The sequence below is a fragment of the Tachysurus fulvidraco genome, chromosome 21, assembly GCF_022655615.1.
Source record: "Tachysurus fulvidraco isolate hzauxx_2018 chromosome 21, HZAU_PFXX_2.0, whole genome shotgun sequence".
Classification (NCBI taxonomy): domain Eukaryota; kingdom Metazoa; phylum Chordata; class Actinopteri; order Siluriformes; family Bagridae; genus Tachysurus; species Tachysurus fulvidraco.
Genome location: NC_062538.1, coordinates 12,449,759 through 12,462,148, shown reverse-complemented (window position 1 = coordinate 12,462,148; position 12,390 = coordinate 12,449,759). Strand labels below are relative to the sequence as shown.

The window sequence follows — 12,390 nt, the reverse complement described above, 5'->3', positions numbered from 1 at the left end:
GACGGAAACCAGCCAAACCGACCGGGTCGACCGAAATGACGGAGTCGGATAATGCAGTTGACATGGTTACACCCAAGCTCCCTGAACTCTCTGCCTGGCCTAAACCAAGAAATTTTCCTGTTTTATCTGTCCTGTGTTTTTTCACTGGATTTGCCAGCCCCTCTACCTCCTGTCCCTGTTTACAGGCTCAGAGCACCCCCAGCACCACCATGGGTTGCAATCATGGCCAGCTCACTGAGCACATCGGCAGCCCTGCCCTGGTCTCCAGCCCTGCTCTGGTCTCTGGCTCTGCCTCCAGCACCACCCTGTTCTCCGGTCCTGCTCTGGTCTCTGGCCCTGCCTGCGGCACCGCCCTGGTCTCTGGCCTTGCTCTGGTCTCCGGCTCCGCCTGCGGTACCGCCCTGGTCTCCAGCCCTGCTCTGGTCTCTGGCTCCGCCTCCAGCACCACCCTGGTCTTCGCTCCGCCCTGGCCTCCTGCCCTGCTGGTGCCGCCCTGGACTCCTGCCCTGCCTGCCTGACTGTTTTTCTGTTTCATGTGTTGGCCGATTTAAACTCCAAAAAACTGCATTTGGATCATCACTCGCCTTTGTCCCGCATGACAATTGTCTTTTGTGTATTGTCTTTTTTTTGTATTGTCTTGTAATTTTTTTGTCTGCACTGTCTTGTTTGTCTTGTCCTGCACTGTTTGCACTAGGTTGCACACTTGCACTTTATGTGGCTAAGAATTACTTACTAAGTCCTTAGCTCTGTTTTTGCTTTTATAATAGCATCATGGTCCTGGAGAAACATTGTCTCATTTCACTGTGTACTGCAACAGCTATATGTGGTTGAAATGACAATAAAAGCTTCTTGACTTGACTTCTTGAAAAACAAAAATCCAAAAACTGCATTTCTTTCCTCTTCAAACTGATCATCCGAAAGAAGACTTGAAAACATTAGAAATTAACAGCTTAAATCCAAAAACTACTATTTTGAAAAGACTAAAAGAAGTATGGTGAGATTTGTTTTGTTCTCTGTGCAAAAAAAATTACTCACTATACAGTGTCCCTGACCTTAATCCTAAACCTAATCCTATTGTAACCCTAACTCTACTATAACCTTAATCCTACAGTAACACTAACACCAACACTTCTGTAACCTTAACCCTGGCCCTAAACTACATTTTAGAAAACCACCTTTCCTCTCCAACCTCATTATTCAGAGAAGAATGCGTAAAAATATAAAGAAATAACAAACAATATCTGTACAAAATAATAGTAATGGTAATGGCCCCAAATCTGTAAACCTAATCCGAGCCTTAACCATACAGTAACCTTACCTTAACTACGTCTGTAACTCTAACTTTATCTCTAAGCCTAACCCTAACTTTTAATAACCCTACTACAGTATAACCCTAATTATGTTCTCACACTATCCCAACCTTAACCACCCTTTAACCTTAACCCTGACCCAAAAATTGCAGTTTTGAAAATCATCTGAATGACTTTATTTTATCTTTATATTACTGCATCTAAAAGGAAAAATTCTGCACAGCATAAATAATAAAAAGCTGATATTTTGAAAAGTATACCAAAAAGGCCTGTACAAACTTCATTACTGTAACCCTCACCTAAATCCTTAATTCTAACCCTAGAGTAACCCTAACCCCACTATAATCCTAGCCTTACTGTAGCACTAAACCTGACCCAAAAACTGTCATTTTAAAAACCATCTAAATGTCTTTTTTTCCAAACGCATTATCCAAAAGAGAATTTATGAAGAGAAAAATTAGTGGACAGTTTAAATACAAAACTGTTATGATAAAAAGTAAAAGGAGAAGGAATGGATTTTTTTAAGATATAGCCAAGATGTGCAAAATAAATAATATACTGTAATCTAAACTTAACCATGCTGGAACCCTAACCCTAATCATATTGTCAAACCTGCCTCAACAGGAAATCTGGTCCCTCGATACATGCCCTGGAATGTAAAAATAAGGAGAGCAAGCTGGTCTCTGCCCAAAGCAGAATCTGCCCCATGTGTGACAGGTGGTACCAGACAGTCGTACAAGTTGTACACTTCTTTGGGGGTTCTTCATACATAAACTTGACCTGCCTTTGGGAATAATGTCGATGATGAGTATTCAGACCATGTCACTCATTTCGTCTTCAGCTGTCCAGGGTTTATGATCATGACACCATCTTTAATGGTTTAGCAATTGCAACTCTTCCATGGATGTTGGCTTTGTGAAGTTCTATGCATTCTGTTTTTATGAAAAAAAAGTCTCGTCACTTGTGTACAAATTGACCTGAAGTGCCACTGAAATATATTTCTAATCAATATTTTTTTTTTACAAGAAATGGCTCATTTTAATCCCAACAGCTTTTGTAATAATGTTTCAGTGCAAAACGAAACTGTCAAAAAGTATTCTAATATTCACAGCTTGGTAAAGCCCATTGACTCAATTTTTGCAAAGACATAAGTCTTCTTGCCTTGTCATATGAGCTTCACCTGTGACTAATAATGGATCAATTAGGTCTCAGGTGTGTATAAAACACTAGACACCAGTACACTAGACCTTCACATCAACTGCAACTAGACCTCTGCAAACATGCCTAAGATTCACCCTGAGACTAAAGTTTTGATTATCAAGAGGCTGAAGACCAGATCCACTGCTGATGTGGTAGACACCTTCAATGTGTCTCAGCGTCAAGTACAGAGGATTAAAAAAAAGATTTGAAGAGACTGGAGACGTTTTGGACAAGCCCAGGTCAGGCAGACCCGAAAGACAACTGCTCGAGAGGACCGTTTGTTGGCTCAAAAATCCAAGGCCAGCCCATTTTCCACTGCAGCAGAGCTCCACGAGACCTGGTCACCTGAAATCCCTGTGTCAACCAGAACAGTTTGTCGGATTCTGTCTCGAAATGGAAAAGTGGCAGAAGATGGATTTTTCAGATGAATCTTCTGTTGAATTACACCACAGTCGCCACAAATATTGCAGGAGACCTACTGGAGCCCGCATGTGCCTGAGATTCACCCAGTAAACAGTGAAGTTTAGTGGCGGAAAAATCATGGTCTGGGGTTACATCCAGTATGGGGGTGTGCGAGAGATCTGCAGGGTGGAAGGCAACATCAATAGTCTAAAATACCAAGAAATCTTAGCTGCAGTACCTCTTATATTCCCAACTATAAAAGAGGCCAAATTCTGCAGCAGGATGGTGCTCCATCGTATACTACCATCTCCACATCAAAGTTCAAGGCGAAGAAGATAAAGATGCTCCAGGATTGGCCAGCCCAGTCACCAGACATGAACATCATTGAGCATATGTGGGGTAGGATGAAAGAGGAAGCATGGAAGACGAACTCTGGGAGGCATGCAAGACTGCTTTCTTTGATATTCCTGATGACCTCATCAATAAATTGTATGAATCCTTGCCAAGCCGCATGGATGCAGTCCTGCAAGTCCATACAAGATATTACATTTGGATCTCACAGCACCACTACTTAATTTGCTGACACATTTTTGTATTTGCAGTAAATTTGTTCAATTTCTGTATAGGCGACAAAATTTTTTTTGTCTTGCCATAATTTGACCTTTCTGTCTTGATTAAATGATGAATCTTTTTTCAGGGAAACTAATTTATTTCAGTGCATTAAACATCATTTTGGAGGGTTTTAGCTTTTCATATGAGCTATTTCTAACACCAATTGATTAATTAAAAGTCAGGTTAATAGCAGGTGTTTCTACAAAATAGATACTGTAAACGACAAGATTTTCGTCAGGGACTGTATATCAAATCAAATACAAATTAATAGATACAGAACAATTAATAATCGAACACACCTGACATTATGCAAAAAATGTCAACAGAAAATAATAACTGTACCTTATTACCTAGAATGAAACAAATTCGAATAATTCAGATAGCATGAAGTTAAGTTGATGTTTTTAGCTTGATGAGACTCTTGGTAACCGTAAACCTTGAACAAACTAACCGTGTACCATTCCATCTCTGCATGCTTTTAAAGCATTCACAGGATATCCGTTTGTGATCATGACTACAATTTGAAAAAAATAACACTATAAGACAAATAATGCTGTAGCAACACTTCCACCAAATCGTGACTGCAAATCCCACATACCAAGTGCATAAGCAGAATTTTTTTTTTCTTTTCAAAAATGACCCTAAATTGGCAGTCAAGTAGTTAAAGCAAAGCCATTCAGAACTCTTGTATAACATTCATGCTAACATTACAGCATCTCAAGGAAACACATTTCAGTATAAACCCATTAACTGCCCTCCATTAACGGAACAAGTTTTTGTACTGGTCTTTATTTATCACTGATTTTTTTTTTATGTGCTTGCCTTTGCTCTTTTGGCTCTTCTGACGAGCCCATCACTACCATTTTCCTCTATCCTACCCATATCCAAGTCTGCATTCATTTCTCAGCAATTCATCATCTTTTATCATGGAAATATCACCAGCTTGTAGATTTCTCTTGGAGACATGCCATTTTTGTTGGGCAAGTATATTTGCGCCTATGACAATTGATTCCCGGGATCCAAAAGCCATTGGACCTTATCTCATTTATAGTGAGTCCTTTTCCTTGGTATGCAATCCTTTCATGAATGTATGCAACAATCCTTCTTGATGATTCTTTGTTTATCGGGTGTTTTACAGAGTCTGGATGAACAGTAAAGTCTACCTCCCAACCGCAGCACATTGACTATTTCCATTTATTTTCTGGTTCAGTTTTTCACATCTTTGTAGGAATTATTCTGCAGTCATTTGATTATATAAGTTCTGCTGTTTGTTGCTGTCACAGTACTGAGATAATGAGATTGTTCTGCATTAATGCCTCTTAAAATGTGCTAAACCTCTGATCACCTTTGACAAAGAGGAAAATTTTGAAAAACGACCAAGTGCAGATTTTCCTTACACCTTGTGTTCAAAATACAAGAGGTTTTCACCTCTGAATCTCTCAACAAAAGTTCAAGAATAAATTTGCTATCAGCATCTGATCCCCCCACAGAAACATTGGGCCAGTGAAGTTTAGGGCAAGTCATTCCTTTACTGTTAATCCCTCAGTGCATAGTCAGAAAGTTGGAATATACTTTCACTGCAGGGTGGTTGTACTGTACTGAGGTGTATTCTTTGTACTTGATTTCTGACAAAAGTACGAAACCTGTGTGCCTAATTACTTATGTACTACTTTGTAGTCTTTCTTAAGCATACTGCTCATTGTGACAGAAATGGCTGCAGCAGCCAGCTCTTCTCTTGGGTCGTTGGAAATTTAAGATTTAAAAAATGTAAATTCATCCTCTTTGCCATCATCACTGCACAGTGAACCTAAGGAGGAGGACTTTTAATTAGCATTATTTGTTTCCAGTTCGCTTCTGAAGTCATTTGGGTTTCTGTGCATGTTCTCCCAGCATCCATGTCAGTTTCCTCCCAGAAAGTCAGTAAGTAGAGTGGCTTTGAGTAATAATCCCTTGGTGTGCAATAGTATGTGTATGTGTGAAATACCCCTGTAGCAAAACAGGAATATTTCACACATACACATGAACACACATACATATGAAATATATATATATATATATATATATATATAATTCTATTATCTAGAAAGGGCGGGAAGTTTAGCTGGAAATGCTATCTGAATGTAAAATAAAAAATAAGAGGCTGTTCTGCTGTTAACCAAAGTTGGCATTTCATTACAACAAATCCTTATAATTGTCTTTTAGTAACTGAGACTGCTCATTTAAAAATGCAAAAAAAAAAAATGCAAGAAACACGTGAATTAATATTTTTAACAATATTTATGTGAACAGCGGAGAGACACTGCACTAGTGCATAGAGCATGGGCTACACTGGGCAGTGCCTGCAAATAAACTTACCGTCTGGCTTTGTAAATTTTTTTAAAATGCATATATGAGTGGTTTTAAAGCATACAGGTAAGAAGCCATGACACCAGAAAAGAAAAATGGCTTCTTCATATGATTTTTATTATCTTTTTTAGAGTTTATTTAGAAAATTAGAACAAAAGCAGTAAATTGCTACATAGGTTGTATCATATACTTCATGAATTGTAGTCCCATGTTAGAATTATGCACCTTCTTCCATGAAGTGAAATGGTGAATAAACACTTTAAAGGTTGGATAAACGAGGTAACTGCACCCTGGTCATTCCATATCTGCATCTTGTGAATTTGTCAGATACCTGGGGTTGAGAGCAATCAGCTCTGATTTTGCAGCGAAATTTAATGTCCACCTTATTGCTGTCCATAGTGAACTACAGCACAGGAGTATAATTGAAGAGGAAAACTAAAAATGGAGCAGGCAGCAGTTATCTTTGCAATCTGTCAACCTGAAATGAACAGTGAATATAATTCGTTGCTGTTGGTACTTTCTCAACAAAAAGCTCGACCAGACATTTTCCTTTAAATCCAAAACCAGAAGCAGTAAATCTAAAAATTTCCTTGAGGATGATTCTGTCTCTGTGAAGGAAAACTTGGGCGCTACATGCTAGTTGACTTTGTCCTGGAAAATATAGAGGTTGTTGGTGGCAGCCACGGCGATGATGTTCTCTGATGGGTGCCAGGCTGTGTGAAGGATTTTTTTACTGAAATCTAGGCTGTCTACACTGATCTCATCTTTACGTCGCTTGCCACCCACACACACCTTGCGTGGCTTGAGAATGGCACGAGGTTTGCTGTTTTCCCGGGATGCCTCCAGCGTGACATCCCGCTTGGTGTTACGATCAAACATGCGAAAGAAGTTATTGTAGGATCCAGTCATCAGGACACTAAGAGAGAAGAATTGGAATAATTTACAACAAAGTAAACTACAAACATATGTGTACTTTATAATATAATGATTGATTGATTGATTGGCAAATTAAAATTTACAAAATATATGCTATATAATGGGCATTATTTATCAAGCTTGATACAAAAATTTAGTCTCAAATCATTTGTAGGAGAATGTAATCATGGGTTTCATGAAAATGTTGCCAACAGCCTCTATGATACTTCCTACTTTCTGGTGTATGAATAAATACATATAAACCTAAACCTGGTCCGCCACACCTACATTGATAAAAATGCGCAGGCTATTTGGTAGTAAAGGCTGCAACAGGGGAGCACGCTTTCTCTTACAAAGCCCTGTAGTTATGATACATCCTTACATTTAGTATTTGGGACTCAGAGACAGTTTTAGTGTTTAAATCCAGGAGACCCATGGGACTGCTATGGACAGGACCACTTAAGACTATAGTGCCAGCTTGGAACTGCACCTGCAGCGGTCAAAGTCTCCATTAATAAATATTTGATGGCTTTGGTAGGAGGAAATCAGTGTTAAATCTTAATTGATCTTATGAAATTATGCATATTTATAAGTTGCTCAAAGCCAAAGCTCCTGGTTCAGCAACTCCACTTGGCTATATACAGATGTAAAAAGGACATTATATTCAATCACACTCTCTGGTGTCACCCAAATGAGGATGGAACCCAATTGGAGTCTGTTTCCTCACAAGGTTTCTTATTCATATCATTTTTTTTCCTTGCCTTTATTGTCTCAGGATTGCTCAATGGGGATAAATATTCATTTTAAACTATATAATTAAAATTATATAAACACTCTATATAAAAGCAATAGTATACCTGGCCGGGTTACTACACCCTCATAAGCAATAATTTGACAGTATAGTACTGCAGGAAGTAAAATATTGTTCTCACAAGTGTGAAAGGCAATTAACTAAGGACTGACAGACCATTATAACCCTTAAAAGTGTAGGTCTTTCCTTTAGAGAAACTGCAAAGCCAATGTGTCAGTGAGTAGAGTTTCCTACATGATTTATCATTGTAACTTTGAACAATGTTTTAAACTCATGGTATCTTAAGTATGTAACCTAGTGAACCAGCATTAATGTATCCAATGTTAGAGATTTAAGCACTTATGTACGTCACTCTGGATAAGGGCGTCTGCCGAATGCTGTAAATGTAAATGTCCTACACCACCAAAAACACTCAGAAAAAGGAAACTGAATTTCGACAGGAAGTCCAAGAGGAAGTCCAAAAGGAAGTGGTATGGCAGACCCAAAGTCACAACAGAATCAGAAGACATGTTCATCAAATCAAATTTGTTCAGAGGAGGATAATAACTGACTATGTGATACGAAAGACAGACCACCAACACCAGTGGAGTTATTGCCCTGGAGCCAACCTATAAGAATATGGAAGTTTGCTGAGAACGGCAAGGTGGTGGCTCCAGCCTGTCTGCAGAAGTAGTAGAGAAAGTTGTCATGGACCACTTGCTACCAGCTCTGACAACTGAAACATGACTGCAGAGCCCAAAACCCCAGAAAGATAATGGAGAAAAGAGATTCCAGCATTTCTCTGCTGCATAACAGTCAACAATTAACAGTTGTTAACACTGTAAATCTTGAAACAAAGGAATATTAATGGGCTTGAATCTCAGTAAGAGCTCCAGTGTGGGTTAAAAATTGTGTTCATGTGTGTTTATAAGGCTAAGATGTTATTTGAACAGTTTGTTATTTCAAACTGCTCATCAATATAAGAACAACGCAAAATTCTCAAATAATTTATCAATTCCAATTTATCAATTAAATAAACGTTAAATAAATAAACATTTATTGTTAGTAAAGTACTGGGGCTGAACAGTTTGGCTTGTTTATCTTTCAAGAACTGTGTATGGATAAATATTTTGGTGTAGCCAGAGATATATTGGTGCCATTATACAGTGCATTCAGAAAGTATTCAGACCACAATTTTCTTATTTTGCAGCCTATAATACAATCGTTGAAATTCATTTTTATCTACATTTCATCTACACTCAGTACCCTATAATGGCAAAATGAAAACAGAATTCTAGGAATCAAGGTGTAGAACAAGATCAAGATCAGCAACAATCAAGGGAAATGGGAGGCACCTGAGGTTGTGTTGCTGATAAAGGGTCTGAATGTGATATTTCAGTTTTTAAATAAATAAATAAATAAATAAATAAATAAATTTAGACATTTCTAGAATTCTGTTTTCATTTTGTCATTATGGGGTACTGAGTGTAGATGAGATGTAGATAAAAATGAATTTGAACGATTGTCAACATAATAACATAGTCAGTAATAACTGACTATGATAACATAGACAGTTATTATCGACTTGCAATATAACAAAATTGAACAAAGTGAAGGAGGCCTGAATACTTTCTGAATACATGTTACTCAGTCACTGATCTGTATTGTCTTGAAATTTGAAGGAAATTACTTTTTGTACCCAAAATGTTTTAAAAAGGATTTTTAGCATTAACCCCCAAGGATATCACAATACAATGTAATTTTTAAAATGTTATTTCTTTGGTGTTTCAGCTCTAATCCTAATTAAAATAAACTCTGTTAAGAAAAGAAAAGCATCAGTATCAAAGTGTATCAAAGTATCACAGAATCATCTGTTTCCACTTAACTCTATCCTCAGCATCCTCTACTACCACACCAATTACCTTTATGTCCTCTATTAACACATCCATATATCTCCTCTTTGGCCTTTCTCTTGATCTCTTACATGGCAGCTACATCTCCAACATCCTTCTACTACATTTACATTTATATTTACAGCATTCGGCAGACACCCTTATCTAGAGCGACGTACATAAGTGCTTAAATCATTGAATAACATTGAATACATTAATGCTGGTTCACTAGGTTACATACTTAAGATACCATGAGTTTAAAACATTTGTTCAAAGTTACAATGAAAAAGTGTCTTTTTATTTATTTATTTTATTTATTTTTTATTTTTTCTACTAATATAACCATCTCCAACATCCTCATCTCTGCTACCTTCATCTCTGCCTCGTGTCTTTTCCTCACTGCTACTGTGCAGTCTCTAACCCATACAGCATAGCTGGTCTCACTACTGTCTTGTACACCTTACCTTTGATTCTTGCTGACACTCTTCTGTCACACAACACTCCTGACACATTTCTCCACCCATTCCAACACGCCTGCACTCGCCTCTTCACCTCTTTTCCACAATCCCCGTTGCCCTGAACAATTGACTAAAACTCCTGTACCTTCTTGACCTCAAACTCATGTAATCCTCACTGTTCTACCTCCCTCACTCTCGTTCAAACACATTTATTCTGTCTTACTACATATGATTTTCATTCCTCTTCCTATCAAAGCAGACCTCTACCTTTAAAGGTGTTCCTCCATCTGCTCTCTACTCTCACTACAGATCACAATGTCTTTCGCAAACATCATTGTCCACGAAGATTCCTGTCTCACTTCATCTGCCAACCTGTCCATCACTATAGCAAACAAGAAGGGACTTAAAGCCCATCCTTTATGTAGCACCACCTCCAACTTGAATGGCTCTGTCTGACCTACAGCACATTTTACTGCTGTCATGCTCCTCTCATACATATCCTGAACGTACGTACTTACAGATGTACATACTCATAAAGTACCATAGCTTTTCTCTCTGCACCCAGTCATCGCTAAATCCACAAAGACGCAGTGCAGCTCCTTCTGACCATTTATGTATTTCTCCATTAAAGGTCTCTGATATTTGAGAAATGCTTCAGAAAACTGAGTCGGGATGACAAACAAAACAAAAATCAAAACAAACATGTGGCCATTGAATACTAATTGTTGGGTCTTGTCTATATGGCTGGAGAGAGTGTTCAGTGCACATGTGTGACATTAGCAGAAAGTGGTTTTAACATTGACATGGAGGATAAAAACAAGGAAAGAAAGCAAAGAAAGGCTTACAATAAGGCAAGAAGCAGGACCCGTGTTAATATAGGATCAGCTTTCCAGCGCTGAAGAGAACTGGAGCGGGAAGTTGGCCGCAGATTCACAGATTGGAGTTTCGAGTCGATAACTCCTGAGCTAAACGCTGTTACTACACAAATAACACCTCTTTTCTATCGTAGTAATGCAGAGAGGCAGCTACAACTGCGTTTTGCTAGTAACAGCATTTAGCTCAGGATTTATTGACTCGGGAATCTCGAATCTGTGAATATGCTCACATGCGCACTGAACACTCTCTCCGTCCATATTGACAAGACCTGCCTCTTTCTGCTCATTGGCTACAAGTGTGTTTTGATTTTTGTTTTGTTTGGTGGCCTAACGCAGATTTCAGAAGCATTTCTCAAATATCGGAGACCCTATCTTTAACATTCATACAATATTCACCTTTCTCCCATCTTTCCCCTTCATTTTTGTCATTTATCAGCTTCTCAAAATATTCCTTCATTCTTCTCTGCACACTCTACTAGCCTATTTGCACCTTCCCATCTCTATTTTTAATCACTCTTATCTGTTGTACATCCTTCCCATATCTATCTCTCTGTCTTGCTAATCTGTCCTTTTCGCCTTCCCTCGTGTCTAACCTTGTAAACAACTCATCATATTCTTTGTGTTTGGCCTTTGCCACATCATTCTTCACTCTGTGCGGTGATTCTTTGTAAACCTTTTTATATTCTTCTGTCCTTTCTACGTCCCTCTTCTTTTTATCTAGCCTCTGTATGCTGTCTTGTACTTCCTCGTACCACCTCCATGTTTCCTTATCTTCTTTACACCTTCCAAATTACACACCTAGCACCCTCTGACCCGTCTACCTGATCACTTCTGCTGTAGTTTACCAGTCATTTGGTAAGGTCTTCCTACCAACCAAAGCCATTCTTCCTTTTTCAACTTCCGCCACTGGGTTTTCTTTTCTGTCCTTATTGACCACCAGAGACATCTTACACATTACCATCCAATGGGGTCTGGCTATACTCTCTCCTACCACCACTTTGCAGTCACTAGTCTCTCTCATATTGTCTCATCTACATAGAATGTTGCCTAACTGCGTTCTCCTACCTCCACTCTTATATGTGACTCTATGTTCCTCTCTCTTCTGGAAATAAGTGTTAACTACAGATCTGCTTAGCAAAGTCCACCACCTTTCCTTAACACCAAACCTGCCCAACACCTCATCATCACCTCTGTTCCCCTCACCAAAATGCCCATTGAAGTCTGCTTCAATCACTTCTCTCTCCCATCTAGGAACATTCTCTATCACCTCATCTAACTTACTCCAGAATCTCTCCTTCACTTCTAACTCACCGCCTACTCGTGGAGCATAACTACTGATGACATTCAACATCACCCCTTCAATTTCTAAATTCAAACTGATTACCCTGTGTGACAGTCTCAGACCTATACACATCCCTTTCCTCTTCTCTCTCTCTGTCTACATAACTGACATTTTGCATGTTTAAATTTTACAGATTTTATGCTGGATGCCCTCCCTGACACAACCCTCTCTATTTATCTATTGACTTGGGACCAGCACAGAAGTCACTGGCTTGCAACCCCTGTGGCTAGATTACAGTGAATGATGAC

At 38.7% G+C, this 12,390-nt stretch overlaps 1 protein-coding gene across 4 annotated transcripts in view; it reads right to left on the bottom strand.

Annotated features, from left to right (window-relative positions):
* Positions 1–5,966: 5,966 nt before the first annotated feature.
* ppp2r2bb (protein phosphatase 2, regulatory subunit B, beta b) overlaps positions 5,967–12,390 on the bottom strand; it is a 47,375-nt gene continuing 40,951 nt past the window's right edge. For all 4 annotated transcript variants that reach the window (XM_027140071.2, XM_027140072.2, XM_027140074.2 and 1 more), the window contains one exon: positions 5,967–6,786. In XM_027140071.2, coding sequence (XP_026995872.2) covers positions 6,507–6,786 — 280 coding nt within the window. In that variant the 3' untranslated portion in view covers positions 5,967–6,506. The remainder of the gene's footprint in view (positions 6,787–12,390) is intronic.